The sequence below is a fragment of the Austrofundulus limnaeus genome, unplaced genomic scaffold (assembly GCF_001266775.1).
Source record: "Austrofundulus limnaeus strain Quisiro unplaced genomic scaffold, Austrofundulus_limnaeus-1.0 Scaffold20, whole genome shotgun sequence".
Lineage (NCBI taxonomy): Eukaryota > Metazoa > Chordata > Actinopteri > Cyprinodontiformes > Rivulidae > Austrofundulus > Austrofundulus limnaeus.
In genome coordinates, this window is record NW_013952422.1 from 1,276,664 (window position 1) to 1,296,286 (window position 19,623).

General features: G+C 39.9%; 2 protein-coding genes across 3 annotated transcripts; both read left to right on the forward strand.

Annotated features, from left to right (window-relative positions):
* Nucleotides 1-398: 398 nt before the first annotated feature.
* dgcr2 (DiGeorge syndrome critical region gene 2) lies at nucleotides 399-13,022 on the forward strand. The gene is made up of 11 exons (XM_014003760.1): nucleotides 399-792; nucleotides 5,593-5,625; nucleotides 6,483-6,605; nucleotides 7,890-7,976; nucleotides 8,069-8,279; nucleotides 9,506-9,582; nucleotides 9,664-9,843; nucleotides 9,928-10,131; nucleotides 10,224-10,376; nucleotides 10,457-10,693; nucleotides 11,431-13,022. Exons 1-11 carry the CDS (start codon nucleotides 711-713, stop codon nucleotides 11,661-11,663), a joined length of 1,620 nt encoding a protein of 539 aa, XP_013859214.1. The 5' UTR covers nucleotides 399-710; the 3' UTR covers nucleotides 11,664-13,022.
* Nucleotides 13,023-13,516: 494 nt separating this feature from the next.
* car15 (carbonic anhydrase 15) lies at nucleotides 13,517-18,364 on the forward strand. 2 transcript variants are annotated; one of them, XM_014003762.1, is made up of 8 exons: nucleotides 13,517-14,262; nucleotides 14,343-14,372; nucleotides 15,840-16,016; nucleotides 16,096-16,241; nucleotides 16,354-16,446; nucleotides 16,520-16,586; nucleotides 16,670-16,830; nucleotides 17,966-18,364. In XM_014003762.1, exons 1-8 carry the CDS (start codon nucleotides 14,211-14,213, stop codon nucleotides 18,182-18,184), a joined length of 945 nt encoding a protein of 314 aa, XP_013859216.1. In that variant the 5' UTR covers nucleotides 13,517-14,210; the 3' UTR covers nucleotides 18,185-18,364. The 2 variants fall into 2 exon arrangements, with proteins under 2 accessions (XP_013859216.1, XP_013859217.1); XM_014003763.1 differs by having other exon boundaries at nucleotides 14,203-14,262; nucleotides 15,821-16,016.
* Nucleotides 18,365-19,623: the final 1,259 nt, after the last annotated feature.

Sequence of the window (19,623 nt, forward strand, 5' to 3'; positions counted from 1 at the left end):
CAGAGTTTAGTTAAAACACAAGAATATTATTTAATGTACTTCACTGATAAAGTGGAAATTAAGATGTATGAGTTAGTAAAATATTTCACTTACAAATTCAAGATAGCAACACCTATTTAAGATATTGATGTGTGAGGGTTTGTGTAATTCTTATTACTTATTAATAAAAAAATAAAATAATGTATCCACCCTGTGTCTTATGTTGTAGAGGTCATATAATTGTGTAAAACACCCTGCCCTCTACTGCTACGTCTCCTGACACCCTCTATTTTTACATTTATAATAAAAAGGTGATTTTTCTCCTGGAGGCTCCACCCGGTCCGCGCACACACGGTCTGTTTATAAACGGAGTTAAACTCCGCCCCGGCAGCACCTCCAGCTGATGTCCTGCCTGCTTCGCTGCATGTTTGGGATTGTTGTGAACAGGAGTCCGCGGCCATCTTGAAAGAACGGCGCTCCGCACCGACGGACGAAGGCTAGCTAAACGTTAGCATCTCAACCAGATTAACTTCAATCTCTGTCGCTGACTGCTGCGACTATGCGCTATTTACGTCGTTTTGCTTGGTTAGTCGACGCCACGAGTGCGTGAAAATGGATGGAAACTGCGTTAAGTGTTGGCCGTAATAATTTCGGAGAGGGCGGAGGCGTTGCAGATCCACGGGTATATTTTTAAATTTCTGAATAGAGGAGTTACTATGAATGGAGGATAAATGTTGCCGAAGGCTGACAGCAGCAGTTTCCTTCTCTTCTCTCTTCTCTTCGTCCTCACTCTGACGGACCCACCACGGACAGGTAAAACGTTTTTAATAATTGTTATTTTATTTAGTTACCTTCCTGTGACCAAAACATTCCCGTGGGACGTGCAGATTAGAGCTGGAAGCAAAGGGCTGCAGGTCAGGCGCGGAGGCCTGTCGGGCAATCCTCGGACTCTAGTTGCTTCTCTAACCGCGTTCCTGCTACTCTTGACCGCCTTTACTGTGCGCGCCCTGCGGATGTTTTTATTTTGTTATTTTTAAGTAGGCCAAATCAAACAGCCAGACTTTAACATTTAATACGGATAAAGTACTTCTAAATTATAGTTTCTACAAAGACCCAAACGTGCAACACTTACTTGTTTATAAAAGACAACTTTGGCCCATTTATTTATTTGTATTGGGGAGTTATACCAGACATATGAAGCATGATCATTTTCATTCATTTAAACGCAAAGGTCTCATTATGTGTGTGTTTTTTATTGCTGAAGCTGTAATTTTTAATGCACGACCTCCTGCATCACCAAACCTGACTCACACTGAGCGTCACCACTAAACCTTAGACAGATAAAGTGTAATTATATGTCATAACACTTGATTTTCTTCCCACATGTTAAAAACTAGAAATGCAACACCTACCAAGGAAAATATAATCTTAAGAAAACACAAACTAGCATGCACGTATTTTCTCCATGTTTGTTCAAAAAGCATCTATTTGCTGGAATGAAACCATTTTATATGTTTAGATAAATGTTCTATGCATCAAACAATAACAGTGTAAGGCCATTTAGGACTTGTGTTTGTGCTTAGAAAGAAATCATTTTGGTATTGGTTTTAAGCTGCAGGAGTACAAACACATCTTGTAGTCTCTCCTCCAGGGCTGGTTTTGTGATCCTGCCAATTGTGTGGATTAGAGAAACTGTTATCAGTTCGGCTCATGGATAAACTCATTATTGTTCGGCTCTAACCAGAGAACTGACCTCTTCCCTGGACGGCAAACAAATAAATACGCACACACTTTTCATTTTGCTGATGAATGGTTATTTGGCAACAGCTCGTCCCTATTTGGAATCTTGTTTGCAGCCAGCCTCGGTGTGTCATCGAATTCAGTTTTTAAAAATGAGCTAAAATGTGAATCAGCGCTACACTTGTTTGTTTGTATAACTTGAGTGAGCGATGTTAAAAGTGAAGGTCAACTTTTGCACACGTTGGACTTCATCAGGCTCGTGTTTTTGAAACCTCTGCTGGTTGTTTGGGTGATGATATTTTGGGCTGTGTATAGAGGTTTTATTTAATCATTTGACGTGAACCTCAGCACACTTTGTGTCATGGGCCATTTTCTAGGGCGTTTAACTGCGTGTATACCTTTTCCTATTTAAGAAGGCTTCGTTTGCGCTCCCTTCTCTTGGGCACTGCAGATGGGTTTTATGTTTGACTTTAAATTATTATTATTATTGTCGCCATATGACAATCACAATGCACGATGTATCTATCAGATGACAAATGTAAACGCAGACTTGGTCAAACACATGACCAAACTCTCAGGAGGCTTTGTGGTTCTGTGGTCAGAATAGTTTGAAATGAACTAGTTTATTGACGGTTTTGGGTTAAGATTAAAAAGACTCAACATGGGAAATATTGTCAACATATTAGAGCAAAATACACAGAAGCTGTTTGAGCTAAAGGTCGCAGCATCATTTGTTTGAGGAATGTTTAGTTTATTTTCCATGAAGCTGATAATTCGACCTGTGCTACTCTCATATCTTAAGGAGTGAAATTGTATTATTTCCGCTTTTGTCTGGCATCATTTTACATCTTTTTGTTACTTATAGGGGTCTCTAGTTCATTGCTCTGTGAAGGAAGTAGTGTGTGTCAGTTGCAGATTATCTGTACGATGATACGGGAACCTCCTGGTTTTTATGGCTCATATCAACACAGTTTCATTTAAAAAAGTGACTCTTAAACTGTACGGGCTTGGGCTGAAACTATTTCTTTTATTCCACTCAAATGTGTGCACTGTATTCTCAGATCTGTCTATGAAACAAACATGTCATGATGTACGCCACAGTGGTGCTATACTTCCCATTTTCAGTGTTAAATATGTCACATTAGAAGTGAAACTGTGAAGATTTTCAAAAAAAGAAAGAAAACCGATTAACTTCTTGTTAGTCTATTAAAATACCAGAAGTAGCTTGAAATAAAAAAATCATTTTTTTTACTTTGTGTAGTTGTTGAACAGAATTGACAGCAGCTCTTTCAAAAACCCAGCGTGGAGAATAATGACGGGTTTTAAATGTGAGGTGGCACAAAAAGAGACCGAACGGCTGTACCCACTCACTGCTTTTAACAGCAAACCTCGGCGATGAATCATCAGAGGCAGGAGACGGTGCTGCGTCTGCACAAGGTCGCTTTGCTGTGCCGTTATACTTCAGCTGAACCGAGTTGGGCCGTCTTCATGGGCTTTATTGTATTTTTCCTCACGGTTATATAAGAGACGCGCAGACACACTTTTAGTGTGGCAAATCATGTAGGTGCATCCAAAAATCCAAGCCTTGTGGGAGAAAAAATGTTCTGTAAGAGAAGGTTTTTATTCAGTTTACCTTTGCTAATTCAACCAGGAGATATTAAGTTTGGTTTTATTTTACGTAGCTCTTCTACTGGAGAATTATTTGTATTTTGAGCAAAGCTTTTGAGTCTCTGCTTAAATTTAATAAAAGCAGAAATATTATTTAAAAGACCCTTTCTCTTTATGTTAAATGAGCTTGACATAAATTTGTATATTCCTTTATTTACCAAAGTGGGACATGGGTAAAATGGTGATTTGGGACACTTACTACCCTAGGTAGAGAGTTGGCTTCTACAAAAACCTTTATCATTTTTGGGAATATAAAAGGGTTAGCCTCTTTCTCAAAGCCTCCAGCTAAAAGGCTATTTCCCTATTGGTGCAGTGATTGTAAAACATCCTGAAAGATGTGGCATAAATGCTTGGTTTAATAAAAAGATCAGCAACCTTTACAGTAAATCTGCACCTCATTTATTCTGTCCATTCTTTTTTCATTATTAACCGTGGACATTATTCCCTGTGCGTCATGTCATTTCACCTTGGACTTTTAATTAATCACGATCAAGGTTCTCTCATTGACAAACAATACATGCAGTAAAATAAAAAACCCTTGTCAAACCAAAGTGAGAAAAAAAGAGCTCAAACTAATTTTAACTACATGAAATTAAAGTAATTCATCCCAGTCATCGTAATGTTCCGATTATAACAAGTTATTGTAGTGATAGACTTTAATTTGAAGCTGCTATTGATCTAAACTAATTTCATCTGTTTATACCTGAAACCATGCATCCAGCCAGTCATATCTGATCACCTTAAGATCCGCCATCTGAATTAGGGTTGCCATGATTAATCGACGACTAATCGATTATTAAAATAATCGTTTGTGGCAGCCCTAATCTGAATAACGTCTGCTCCTGTGTGATTTCTTCAGTACAGTTATCAGAAATGTGCAGAATTCATGAATAATGATAATCAGTCAGGTTTCAGATGGAGCTCAGATGCATCAGAGAGGCCAACTGGACAATTATTTTGTGCTTCTGGGACAAGAATATGTAGCAACAAAGAAGTGAGATGGTTAAATTATTAATATTAAACAAATTTCCTCGTTGTTTTGCTAAAAAATCTTTATGAAAATCATTCATTGTGACTTTTTTTAACAGGTATTCTCCATAAATATAAGCATTTCTTATTAATAGTTCTCAGTAATATATTTTAAATCCCTGTCTAATGTTATCATCACTCTGTTATAAAACATTCAGTCCCTGGAGGCAGAGACGGGCCTGTAATGCATCTCGGTCCACTTAGCATCACCGACGACAGGATGAACCACCGAGGAGTATAAAACGCTCTTCGTAGACTGATCTGGTCAGATTTCAGAGTACTGATTCACTTTTTTTAGTATCATTAGTTCAGCATCATGTTGCATCACTGATTTCTAAAGATTTTTCGAAGCTTGACCAGCCAAGTTATTTTATAACCTAGTGATAATGTGTTGTTGTTTGAGAAATATTCAACAGAATATAAAAAAAATCATTTTATTTTACCCTCGCTGGGAAGATTCCTGTTGTTGCATCAGCAGAGAGGTGAATATTCAAGAAAAACTAAGAAAAATAACAACAAAGTGTCCAAAATCTGTCCCTCAAACATCAAACTTACTCTTGTATGTATTTATCAAATAATGGATATTTTTAAATACAGGTTTCACAAGCTCATATTTCAACTTATTTCATTATTTTCTGATAATTTTCTTTTAACTTTTTATTCTTTAAGAACCCATCTAGGGTCAAGTGTTGCAGGTTACTATTTTCCATTACCTATAATCATTTAATAATTACAACAGAGCTGTTTTTATTAGCTTATGTGTTTTGTTTTTGTCCCTAATAAATAACCAATAATGATAGTGAACTTCATTCTTTAGGTAATTATTAAACCGTGTGACCTTTGCTGGGTTTGTTTTGAACCAATTTGTTCAAACCAAACTAACAGTCAGAACAAGTATTTTTTGTGTGTGTGGGGGGGTTATTTGTTATTGTTCAGGTGAAACAAAAAGCAAAGCCTTGAAACAGCCCAGAGCTTTTCTCGAAACATTTTCCAAATTTGACAAGCGAGCAGGTGATCCATCTTTGTGTTAGAAACACACAAACCTCACCAATAAACACCAGAAAGCTGCTGAGACGACCTGAAATTAGTTTTGTATTTATTTATTTATTTATTTTTGGTAAACTTAAAACCTACTGATAAATAGGATAGTCACTCTTTTGTTTTTATTTGTTTCAGGTCCGAGGCTAGCCCTGGCAAGATTATTGTCAGGTAAGCAAGCAGTTTGTTTCTTTAGTGTAGTTTTTTTTATTTTGTTAGAAGAATAAACTACCAGCTTGAAATCCTCCAGATGAAGCAACCAGTTCTTGGTTTCACATGAGGTTGATATTTCCAGAAAGATTTCTCAATAGAGGAGTCATTTCCCAACACTCTGACTGCTGAGTTCCTTTTAAAGCCAAACACAGGGTTACAACAAGAAGTCCTGTTTGTTTATGCTCTGCTTGCTAATCGATAATTATTTTATTTTATTTTTTTACTGTGGGGAAGGTTCAGTTAATTTTGTTGATCAAATAAAGCACACGACATTTGGACAAACATCCAGGGATGGGTCATACATGGGTCTATTTTTTTCTTTTGTTTTTTTACCCAGTTGTCTCTAAAACTCCTGACTTGGTGACAAGTTTCCAAACAAAGTGGTGCTGTTTTATCTTCAGCTGCCTGATCTTGTGGAAAAATGATAAATGACTTTTCTTAAACAGATCAACATCCAGTTCAAAACACAAAACAGTTGCTTGAAGACAAGATTAGACTTGTCTGCAGATTTGCGACAAACTAAACGTTCCCTCTGTGGTTTATTTGCATCTGTAGCAGAAATCAGAAGCAGCTGCTGACTGAATAATTTTAGACGTGTTCTCTTTTTTTCTCCTTGGCTGCTCCGGTTTGTCAAATGAGTGAGAGGTCAGAATGACTGAAAGTTTGTGTGTCTGTAAATATGAGTCGGGCGGATTAATACAGAGTGTTTAGGTGTGTCTCGCCCCATATTTCCACTTCATTTAAAGCCCACTTAGTGTCGTTTTTATCGTTCCACGCACATTTTTGACCGCTCGAACCGTCTTGTTGTATTTCAGAGCAGCGCTGCAACCCCGGGCAGTTCGCCTGCCGCAGCGGGAAGATGCAATGTATCCCCATGTCCTGGAAGTGTGACGGCTGGACAGCATGTGAGGACAAAAGTGACGAGATGGACTGTCCTGGTAAGAACAACACACTAAAGCCCTTTAAAAAACACCTTTGTGCCTTACACGCCAGTCACATTTTAATAATAATAGAGTGCACTATAACCATTCAGAAAGCACTTTGAATCACGTTGAGGACCAATAATTAGCATCAATGCTAATCTATTACTAAAAAACACCATAAAAAAGCTAGCACAGTTAGGATCACGTTTATCACTGGAAGATTATCCACAGTTCAAACATTTCAAAGTCACTAAAGACTAAAGTGGATAATTTCAGCTACAGATTCTTTAATTAGCAAATAAATACAGATGGGAAAACGCTTTCAGGAAACTACTGTAACTGTACAAGGACAACTAGCACTGCACAGCTACTCTGTTTAATATCATTATTATTTATACACAACACATAAATTAGTTCAGCTGATTAACTATCAGTGAACTGACAAACAGAAGCACTGCACTATGAATAAACAGACAGTAAAAGGTTAAATTCTGAGTCTCTGTGTTTGTTTACAGACTGTTGATCTCCTCGACGGTGTATAGATGACTCTGTGTTAAGCCTTTTGACCAAAATCCTTTTGTTTTCCCCTCATATCCATAAGAATTATCCCCAGATCTCTGATCGCCTAACGGGAATTACTGAAAGGATTGAGCACAGCATGTGACCTCCATACACGAGTCTCTGGGCTTGCTTTGAGTTGCAGGCCTACATCAGATTATAGTCTGGACTCTTCGTTCTTCAGAAAAAGACTGTTATTTGAACAGGAAGCAGCAATGACTGATAAAGATAACACCTTTCTTTTCTTTTATTATCCGCTAAAACAGTCAAACGGCACAAATGCACTATTTATTAAAGAGAAAACAGCTGAAACATACCTCTGCAAATAACTGACTAAACCAATAAATAAAACAGCGTGCATGACAATTTGTGGTTTTGTTTTGGATTATTTGGGTTGAATTATGCAGAAAAGTGGAGCGGTCTGTTCCAGTGATGCTGGCAGAAACTTTATAAAGCAGTAAACACCCAGTTGGGGTAAAAACAAGAACAGCTCTGTGAGGTTTGACACGCAGACAGAATATTTACTGTCGGGGTGGAGGGAGTAAAAAACTTTTAGAGCATCAGGAGATCTCGCAGGTGAAGAGACGAAAATGATTTATTCATCTGTGTGCACAGCACTGACGTCCTGCAGAGTTAAAAGTGATTTAACGTTAAAAGCATGTTAACGTTTTGACAGTTAGCACACAAATCCGCTCTAAATATCTTCACATTAGTGAGTGGGTTTTCTGTGTTGGCTCGCAGCTGTGAAGGAGGAGCGGTTTCGTTTCGGGAACGGATACGAGCAGGTGGAAGACGTCATCGGCGTGCCTCAGCCCGTACGCTTCAACAGTAAGCTGCTCCTTTCTCCCGCTCTCAGCCCGTCACGAATACGGCCTTCATCCAAGGCGGGCGTCAAACGTTTCCCCCCTCCCTGTCTTTAGAAAAGTGTCCCAGCGGGTGGCACCACTACGAGAAGACGGCCAGCTGCTACAAAGTGTACCTGAGGAAGGAGAACTACTGGCAGGCCGTGGACACGTGTCAGAAGGTCAACGGCTCTTTGGCCACGTTTGTGACCAACGAGGAGCTGCAGTTCATCCTGAAGATCGAGGTGGATTTCGATGAGAATGTCTGCGAGCACAGAGACCAGTGCATGTAAGCTGACTGTTGGTGGTTTAGTGTTTACTCAGCTCAGAGCTCACCCTGAGCGCAGTCTCCTACTTTATATACTGAATATAAGGAGTTCTGTTTGTGATGTGCTTCACTGATATTTCTCTACTTCCTGAGTTATTTTAGTTTTTTTGTGATGTAGATTTTGATAAATCTAATCAGAGGTAAGGAAGTGCTTGTGTTCTGATATTGGTCATAGGCCCTCTAGTGGTAGAAATCAGTTAACCTGTTGCAAAACAGCTTTTTCCTTTTTCTATTTCTTTTAACTTCTTTTAACTTCAGATGTATTAGTTGAACCTGGTTGTGTTTGGTATCAAAATAAACCTAATAAAGTTGACTAAAAGCTCATGGAAACTATTTTTATATCCACCAAACACACTTCAAACGTCAAGCAGTTAATCAGAAAGTAAACAAACTGTACAAAATGGCATAATTGCCAATCCGTAAATACATTACAACAAATCTGTAAAGGAAAGATTTTTGACATTTTTTTAAAAGGAAGTCAAAGTAGATACCTAAATATGTTGTAAAGTGGGTTGAAAGTTTTTTTATACTTGGTTTTGAGTGAATATGATCCAATTGAAGTCAAATATAATTTCTCAATTTTTTATATAATATATATGGTGGCGAATAAATGTTTGGATAATTTTTCAAAAGAACAAACATTTAATAACAAGTCTTTTCAGGCAGATAAGAAAAAATAAATAACTTTTGGATGTAAAAACTTCAGATTTCTTAACATTTTTTTTATGGTACCAACATGGTCTGTCCTGTTCAGAATGACAACATGCTAAATTATTTATTTATTAAAACCTCTAACTTTGCTCCAGTTCATTTTAGCAGCATGAATCTTTGCACAGGTAATGTCCACAAGTGGATTTATGGTTTACAAGAGTTTTAGACTGATTCATTATGGTTTTAAATGGGTTATATATTATATAATGCAAAATTATTCAGTTGAGAGTGAAAAAAATTATGTTTCATCCCCAATATCCCTAAAACCACAGCAGCTGTTTGAATACTTAAACTTCTGATGAAATCTCCCAAGTGTTAGCTTTATTTTGATACCAAGATCATTTAAGTAGAGTTTGTAAATGCTGAGATACGCTCAATTACATTTCAGCCTGGTATTTTGAGCAAAAACTTTAAGAAAACCCCTCGGGGTTTAAGAGGTTAATTCATAAACTGAAAAAGTTTTCTGTTTCTTCCAGGTTTTGGGTGGGCTATCAGTACGTGATCACCAATCAGAGCCACACCTTACAGGGTCGCTGGGAAGTAGCATACAAAGGTAGTGACTTTTCAAAAAGTCTAGTCTTTTTTTTATTGCTCAGATGAGTTTTCTAAGTTCCTGTTTTATGTTTCCTAATAGGGTCCGTGCAGGTGTTTCTGCCTCCCGAAGATCTCGCAAAGATCGGGGAGACGTCATCTCAGGACAACGTCTTCTGCGCTCAGCTGCAGCGCTTCCAGCTCAAGAACATGAACGACCGAGGCCTGCACAGCTGGCACGCTGAGAACTGCTACAAGAAGTTCCCCTTCCTGTGCAAGAGGAGTATGTGCTCGTTCTGCTCACGTCTGGTGACCGATGGGCCTGCTGGGAGCTTCTCTGACCGTTTGTCTTGTTTCACATCCACAGGACAAACCTGCGTGGACATTAAAGACAACGTGGTGACCGAGGGCTACTCCTTCACCCCGAAGGGAAACGACCCGTGCCTGAGCTGCACGTGTCACGACGGCGAGGCGGAGATGTGCGTGGCGGCGCTGTGCGAGCGGCCGCAGGGCTGCCAGCACTTCCGGAAAGACCCCAAAGAGTGCTGCAAGTTCACCTGCCTGGATCCAGGTACCGCTGGAGAGAGGCGCCTCTTGGGTCACGCTGTTTATTGATCACCGGATGATGCCGTGTTTAACCGTGCCATTCGCTCCCCCCCGCAGATGGAAACAGTCTGTTCGACTCGATGGCGAGCGGGATGAGGCTGATCGTCAGCTGCATCTCGTCCTTCCTCATCCTCTCTCTGCTGCTCTTCATGGTGCACAGACTTCGCCAGAGAAGACGGGAACGCATTGAGACGCTGATCGGAGGCAACTGTGAGTACGATTCAGACAAACTGCATTCAGAGTGATGTTTGTAATATCATAAATGCAAACGTTTTGTTTTTTTCGCACAGTGCACCATTTTAACCTCGGAAGACGAGTCCCGGGCTTTGACTACGGCCCGGATGCATTCGGTACCGGTCTCACTCCTCTTCATTTGTCTGATGACGGAGAGGGAGGTGCTTTTCATTTCCAGGAGCCCCCGCCTCCATACGCAGCCTACAAATACCCCGACATCCACCACCCAGACGACCCCCCTCCTCCATACGAGGCCTCCATCAACCCAGACAGTCTTCTCTACGTAGACTTCGGTGAGTGCATGTTTTTATATATATATATATATATATATATGGAATTATATAGTTAACAAAAAAGTGTGTAATCAAAGCAGAAGGTGACTACTTTGAAAAGCCTAGAATATAAGACATTTGTGACCCATCAAAAAACGAATCGTTATAACATATATAATAGGCAAACATAGTGTTTTGATTAAAACGGTTGCAAAAATTGCATTTTGTGAAAACGTAATGAATTAATGCCTTATCAATGCATCATTTGAATTAACTGTATGAAATATAAACATATACCAAATTTTTGAAGCAGTTGCAACAAAAAAACTGATTTTGAGGGAAAAAAATTAAAATTTTAAGATTTTCCATGTGAGCTAGCAAAGTTTTTGCTTCTTTTCAGCTGGGAAATCTCAATATTCACATAATTTGAGTTTTCCTCTTTATAAAGACAGCAAAAATTCCTCATTAAAATGATATAAAATTAGGATTCAGATCAAATGTTTATATATTATTGTAAGCATCAAGACATAAATATGGATTTACTTAGCATGTCAGAATGATCCAGGTATCAAAATATAGTGTTTAAAGCCAGGAATCTGAAAATGTAATGAGGTCATTTTGACCAAATTTGACTTAAACCTCTTTTATTTTCAGTTGTTTCACACTTTTTTGTTAAGTATAAACCTCCACATGGGTTAATTCATAGTTTCATGGAGTGTTAAGCTCTAATCACTCCTGCTTTCTGTCGTCACCTCCAGGACACAGCGGGGTCTCTGTGGTGCCGAGCCAGATGAACACCATGGGAGACAGGCTCCAGGCCGACGTTCCCCCCGGTCTCGGCCCCGTGCCAGTTTCAGTGCCATCCTCTCAAGAGCGGGAGGACTCCATAGATAGCAGCACCCTCCTGGTGGGGCCCGACACGCCAACAGATGGCCACGCCCCCAGCGCTCTGCCTTCAGACTGCAGCTCCTCGCTCAGCACGGTGGTGTAGGAGCTGCACCTGGATATTTGTCATGGGTGCAGCGTGTTCGGCTCCAGGACGGGCTGCAGACTGTAACACTGACTGCAGGGAGGGGACTTCATGTTTGTACAGACATATCAAAAACAGGAGCAGCTGCGTTTCTTTTTCTTTTTTTCAGAAAGCTCTTTTTTCCCTCAAGACACCTGTTTTTCAAAGTGTTTTTTTTTTTGTAAACACCGGATCTTATGGGAGCAAAAATGACTGACTGTGTACAGAGAGGAGAAGCTGCACAGTCTGGATGAGACTTTTTTTGTGTGTGTGCAGAACAAAACAAAAAAATGGCTTGACTGGATTAAAAATAAAAATAAATAAATAAAATCCTGCTGTAAATTCTCCTGGAGGTAAAAGCCCGTACGTTCCTGTCCACGGCGGGTCGACACGGCGCCAGTGAGCGCAGCTTTTATTGCTTGTGCTGCGTTTTGTTTTTGCATCACACTTTTAAAACGATGCGTCTGAATCGTCCTGCAGGCTTCAGTGACATCCTGACTGTCTGCTGCTGCATGACCCCAGACCCTGATTCTGTTTGCTCATCAAAACAAAAACAAATAACTTCCCCCTCAAACTTTTACTGTCGGACACACAAGACTGTCTTCCAGAATTTCTGGTTCTGATTCGCAGAAGAAAACATTTTTGTAGTTCAGATAAGAGTGTTTGCTGTTTCGGGGGTTTCATGGGGCGACAGCGATCAGAAGGCTGCGGTGGTACTGGTAATTATGATTTTAATATTGTGTTTCAATAAACATTGTAGGGTTTAGTTTGGGTTATCTGATTGTGGGATAGGCGTAGACTGACTTCTATTTTCATCTCTGACGCAAAAACTTTTCAAGTAAAAGTAAAGATTCCTGTCTTAAATTAAAAATATATATAGTTTTTAAAAACTGTCCCAAACATTAGTAATCCTTCAAATGAAATATTTGCTGAACGTTTTTTCCTACTGAACTGTTCTGTGTTTTGTACAGTCATGAACTCATTAAATCGTTTTATTTGTGAGGATAAAATGATGATTTTTTTTTTTGGATGCTGCCCCCCGTTGTGTTTCCACGGGTTCTTTTTGTCGTTTTTACGTTTTGGCTTTAATTCTTTTTACACTTTCAAAGATATGCGTTTAAAAAATAATAATAATAATAATGAATTGTATATTTAGGAATAGATTGACGACAATCGTTTGATGGATTTGACGCAGTTTTGAGGACGTTTTCGGGCCGGTGAAGCTCCTCCACCAGCATCCAAACTCATTATCCGACCCTGGGTAAAAAAAGAAAAGTCTGTAAACGTGATGGATCTTTTGTTTGAATGTACTGAATGTATAATAATATTTTTTTATTTTCATTGTTAAGCTTGTTTCTTTCATTTAAATTAATTTTTTTATTTTATTTTTGTTTTGACAATCCACTGTGGATTTGTCAGGACAGGCGGTTTTCATAACCTGTGCATGTGCGATTCAAAGATTTTCTTTTTCTTAGTTTTTATTTAACGTACCTTTTGGTGCATTATTTTTTTGTTTAGTTTTTTTTTGGCGTGCCCCCCCTCCCCCCCATTTGGATGAAAGGTTTTAGCTGGACAGTAGGTTTAAAAATCTCCTGCACATGCTTCAGCATCTGTGAGCCACTTCCCGTTTCCTTACTGTAGTTTCTGTGCTCGAGAACAATTTAAGCAGGGGTTTAAAATGTTTTAAATGTAAATCAACTAATGCTACATTTCATTGTCTCTTATTTGATAGCCTTTAAATTAAAAAAAAAAGAAGAAGAAGTAAGGAAGCCTGTGTGTTTTCTGTGCTGAGATATACATTTAATCCTTCGTGACATTTAGCCACTTGAGGGAATTCCTCCTGCCGCCGTGACCAAATGTCAGGGAAATCCACCCCCAACATGGAGCTCAAACATCAAAAGATTTAAATTTTTTTTTCTTTAAGGAAGCAGTGTATAATGCACCTCAGAGTGACTCATAAGGTCAGAACAGTGGGGGGTGAGCGGAGAGAGTGATACCCGGCTGGAGAGTGTTGTCTGTGAAGAAAAGAGGCTTTGTTTCTACGGGTCAAGTTGTGACAGAATCTCTGTTCGGACGGAGGAGACGTCAAATGTGACGCTGAGCCGCTCAGTCGAGATGCTGAAGAGCAGAACCGTTTTAGATTTGGACCTACGTTTGTTTTAATCTAAAGTGAATTCATCTCCAGAACTGAGCACCTTATAGCCTCGGTTCAGTACATTCTCTGGTGTTCCCAGGAGATGAATGGGTCTTGTTATTAGTCAATGAGCATCTCCACTGGCTGCAGCAGAGAGGGAGGAGGGCTGGTGTGTGTGTGTGTGTGAGTGTGAGTGTGTGTGTGTGTGTGGGGCCAAAGCTGTCCTCGCATCAATGAGCCCGTTGATCAGAAAAGACCACTAGACTGGTAATGACACAGTTCACCGGTCAGACCAGGAGGCCATAAAACTCGGCTTTCACCTTCCTGTTCTCCTTAAAGCTCCTGCGGGGGTCTCTCAGCCCACCTCAGATCCTGACACCTGCCGGGAAGCAACCATGATCTGGACCGCGGCGTTCCTCGTGGTGCTCGTTTCCTGCGCCGACCCAGGTGAGATTAAAAGAAAAAAAAGAACGTAAGAACTTGTTTAAATGAGAAAGAACTGACCGTTTGAAACGTGTGTCTCACAGAGGACTACTGTTACGACGAGCCGAGCTGTGGTGAGTGTTTCTTGTGTCTAAAAAAATCCTACATTTGTTATTGTTTATAAAACCATCTTTTCACACTGTCCACAACAGAGGTTCTCAAACTGAGGTCTCAGGACCTCCAGTGGTCCGCGAGAGTTATCTTGGGGGTCCTCAAAAAATTTCACTAAATTGTTTATTTGGTTTTTATTTTTAAAAATGCATGAAGAATAATGAACTAATAAAACAAACATAATAAACTAAATAAAAATATATATTCCCGTGGCATTTAGGGGTTGAAATGACAATAAATTATCTTTTAAAACAGCATGGGGTTTATGAGGGGGTCCCTGGAATGTTTTTCACCATTGTAAGGGGTCCCCAGACCCAAAAGGTTTGAGAACCCCCTAGAAGCAGCTGCTGTTGGTTTCATTCTGATATTTAGCTAAAATAATAAAAGTTAAATTCAGAATTCCATTAGTAACATTTAATTTTTACATACTTGCCTGCTGGTTCTTCTTCCCCGCTACTACTTTTTAATGCAACTCATTTTCTTTAATTTAACATTTGTCTCAATGTTTTTTTCTTGAAATCTGGGTTTAAAACCATTTTTTGTGCCGTTAGATGTGACGTTCAATTCATTTTCCTGCCGAAAACACAACTTTTAGACTTTTTTGAAACTGTATTTCTTTTTAAAACACCTTAATCTTCAGATTTTTAGTGGAGTGAGTGAACAGCATGATGCACCCTCTGCCGTGCTTCATTATAGGCAGGATTGTTCCGCTCCTTTGTTCATTAGCTTGCTTTTTGTTGACGTTAGGCACGGATGTTGGCATGTAAAACAATCAGCTCCTTTTTCAGTTGATACTTTTAAGTTTTAGTTAATTTCAGAGCATTTTACATTTAAAAATTCTGCAAATTCTTTAGTCAAAAAACCTTGAACTAAAGAAGGAAACAGACTGTCTGAAGTTATGTTTTACTACTAGGATTACTTGTTTTTGAAAGTGAAACATCAGGCAAATAGCCACTTTTTTTACTTGTTAAATTAATTGTGTTGTGTACATGGGAGTGCAGAAAAGTTGCATTTAGTCTCTCCTGATATCTTTAAATCTGTTTGGCTCATATTTTTTTCAACCTGCTCTCTGTGAAGTTTTCTGAACTATTATGTCACTGGTTGCAGCTATATAGTCGTAAAGCCCTCCTTCAAACTAGAATGGATCACTCTGGAAGCTAGGGCGGGACTCATGGATTTAAAGAGACAGCTTCAAAACGAGTTGATCTGAGACACACCTCAGAAAAGAGGTGAAAGAAGGGCTTGTGGAGTTACGATAAGGATGAATTCATACCAAAGCATTGCAGCTCCACTTTATATAGACCCCAACTGAGTGATTTAAATGTGAAAAGAAGGATTTAAAAGCATCATGCTTTTATTTTGAAGAAGTTAATAATCTCTTTAATGAAATAAATGTTAATTAAATGTTTAGTTTACATTTCCACCATCAGATCCGTACTCTTGGGGAGAATCGTTCCCTTTGTGCCACCCTCTGCTTGAGCTCCATCACTCTCCCATCAACCTGGACCACCACATGATCAGAAACGACTCCCTGCAGCCGTTACACCTGGAGGGCTTTGAGGAAGTCCAAACGGGTCACTGGACGCTGGAGAACGACGGCCACTCCGGTGAGCCGCCGCCGCCACTGTTTCCTTTTCACTTATTTCAGGTTCTGTGTTTTCGACATCATCTCCTCTCCACTCCCAGTCGTGCTGCGGGTGGGCAGCGGCATGGCGGTGAGCGGCGGCGGTCTTCCGGGCACGTACCACACCGTCCAGCTGCACTTCCACTGGGGGGGCCCGGCCAGCAACGGCTCGGAGCACACGGTGGACGGGCACCGATACCCAATGGAGGTACAGTTTGGTCAGTAGGCAGCTCTGCACGGTCACGAGCAAAACCCTGCAGCGACGCTCCGCGACTCAGCCGTCCATTAACGTCTCTTTTTAAAAAAAAAAAAAAAAACAGATGCACATCGTCAACATGAAGTCCATCCATCCTAACGTGTCTGCAGCTTTGGACGACCCGACAGGACTCGCCGTTCTCGGCTTCTTTATAGACGTCAGTGAACACATTCAGATTGTTTTTGTTTTGTTTTCGTACCAAACTGTGCTGATTTGATCTCTGTTTGCAGGTTGTTTATGCAGACAACCTGCACTTTGGACACATATCTCAAAAACTGTCTTCTGTTGCTCACAAAGGTCAGACGGGTCGAAATACCCCCCCAGTTTTTATTGTTACCTGTAACGATGAGCTCACCGCGGCTCCACGTCTCCTCCCGCAGGTCAAACGGCTAAAATAAAACCCTTCCCGATGATGAGTCTCCTGCCGAAGCACAACATGAGTCAGTACTACCGTTACCAGGGAAGCCTCACCACCCCTCCATGTTCTCAGGCTGTTGTGTGGACCGTGTACGAGGTTCCCATCTACATCTCCTGGTCCCAAGTACGTCTCTACTCTCAATCTGAATTTACAGCAAAATGCCAATGTGTACAATGTAAATATGACATATCAAACATATCAGATGTCTTAATGAGGAAATTTTGCATAAATATAAGAGAATTTTGTTTTACTTTTGCTGCTGTTCCACTTGTGTCGATGTAGGATTTTAGCCACCAGCAGTCTTAAATCGTATTTGTTGAATTTTTTTCTTTGTTCCAATGCTCTAAATATGCGTCGTCTTGTTGAGAGCAGAAACCTTGAAAGAGTGTTTCCACATGTGTAAGCTGCCCATAACTTCAGCACTAATGCACCCCTATACCATCAGAGAGGCGGGCTTCTAACCTGTGTGCTATCTTTTATTACACAGGATAAAAGAGAAATAGTTTCAAAGTTTTATTCTCCTGACCAAATCACTAATTTTAGATTAATTTATTTTAGTTATTTGCAAACCTCTGAACCTCTGCCCGTCTTTACTTCTGACAGATTCAACCTCTCTAAAAAGCTCCTTTTATTTATACCCAATCAGAACGCGAGACGATGTAAACACAATCCAAAACAACTGACATGACTCACCAGAAAGTCCAGACCAGTCTTCAATTGTTTTTCTTTTAAAAAAATAGTCCACAATCTATCGCTGTTGTTTCTTTCTCATCTGCCATGTTTTTTTTTTTTTTTTACTCACCTTTGATCTCAAGAGGTCTCGCGAGATTTCCTGTCTGACGTCTGCATGTTCGTGAGTGTTTGTGTGCGTTGTCTTTCCTTGTGGCTGCACACCACACATTGTAGGACCAATTTTTTTTTTTTTTTTTTTTGTGGGGGGATCTCTCTTTGAAAATCAGCTGATAATTTTAAAGCCTTGCTGCATGAACCAGGCATCACTGACCTGCTGCCAGTTAACCTATTCTAATGCTCCTCCTGCTGTTTTGTATCACTCATTAAAGGGCTGTTTGTTGCACCTGTCTCGATTTTACTCACACCTAAATGTTTTTATTCTAAAATTTTCTTATTTTAATATGGATGCATTGCGTTTATTTACATTTTACACAACGTCCTTGGATCAATGATTATATACACTGAAAATATTTACTTGTTTTTTATCTTGCTTTCAATTTTTTTTTTAACTTTTTACTTTTTTCAGCTCGCTCAGTTTACCTCGCAGATCTTCTCCACGGAGGAGGACGCAGAGCAGGTGACGCCTCTGCAGAACAACTTCAGGCACATCCATCCCAGCTCCGGTCGCACCGTGCTGGCCTCCAGAGACGCCACGCTCCTGACGGGGACGGCCGCCCCGCCGCCCAGGTCGGCGCTGCGCCTCCTCCACGTCGTCACGCTGGGAGGGATCGCGTTGAGACTCTAACAAGCCGAGGTCCAGGGTCACCCCTTAGAGAGTCGTTATTTTTCTCCTCAGATTTATTCTGGGTGACGTCTGACAGGAGAGCCTGATGGTGGTCCGGTTCTCAGATAAAGTTTAAAACTAAATTGTGCTGTTCTCTGGATATTATTTTATTTTTGTCTGTTTAAAAGAGTTGTGAACTGAGGTTTTTTTTTTATTCATTATTCATTTTACTCTGGAACACTTTTTAAAATCTGCATTTCAAAATAAAAGTGGAGCAAGTCACCAGCAAAAAGTCAAATAAAAAGAGACAAACTGTGAAACGGAGCACTGTAAACTTTATTTAACTTAATCACTGGCAGTTCTGTGTGAAGTCAACAGAATCAGGGAAATACGAGTTTTATTTAGCAGCCAGATAACTTATAACCAACTGCTTGCTCTTAAAGACATAATTAATTTATTTATAATTACAGACTTTGTCTGTTTTAAATAAGTTTATGTTTTGCATTAAAATCCACAACCTGACTGTTTTAACCAAGTCTTTTATTTGTGTGTTCTAATAAAAGCATCATCTGGAGCAGACTGATTGTTTCATTTTCATTTTAACATTTCAATAAATTCTCCTGCTTCATGAGTAAAAACCATCCACAAAGATATAAAAATTAAGACTCTCGTCTGTGTTGGGTTGATATCAAAAACCAACATTTTGATGGTGGAGTTGGATGAAACTCACTTCTGTTCTCCTGTGGCTGAATTCAGCTTTACTTAAATGAATTTAAAACCTAAACAAGAGGAATAATTTCATTAAAACAAACCCTCTGTACAGTTAAAGTTGATGTTTTTGAATTGTACTCTGGAGAAAAAGGTCAATAACAGCTGAGCACAGTGGTGGACTGATTGTCATTTGAGGTTAATTTTATTTTACTGAAAAACAAAAAAAAAATGTGATCGAATATGAGCAACGCCTGGAAACAAACGTCCCAACAGCTGCTTAAATAGATAAATTAAGTGGTTTGTTGTGAACGCTCACAAAAAAAGTCCAACCAATCAGATGAGCCAATGCTGTGTGTGTGTGTGTGTGTGTGTGTGTGTGTGTTCAGCAGATGAAGGCGGTGTGAACTGCCTGAGCTCCCATGCTGCCTCTGTTTGTTGTCACACCATTCTCCTCCTGTCACAGCCTCAGGGCACCACACACACACTGGTTTTTATTTCTATCCTTATTAGGACCGTTCACTGACTTCCATTCATTTCTACAGCCTAACACTGACCATTTACCCTAAAACTAACCTAAACACAATTCATACCTTGGTCCTAAACTGAACCCCTGACCCACAAATGGAGTTCCAAAATATTAGAACCGGTCTTTGGTCCCCATTAGGTCTACTGGTCCTAACAAGGTAGGTGTGTATACCAGAAACGGTCCTACAAAGATAACACACACACACACACACACACACACACAC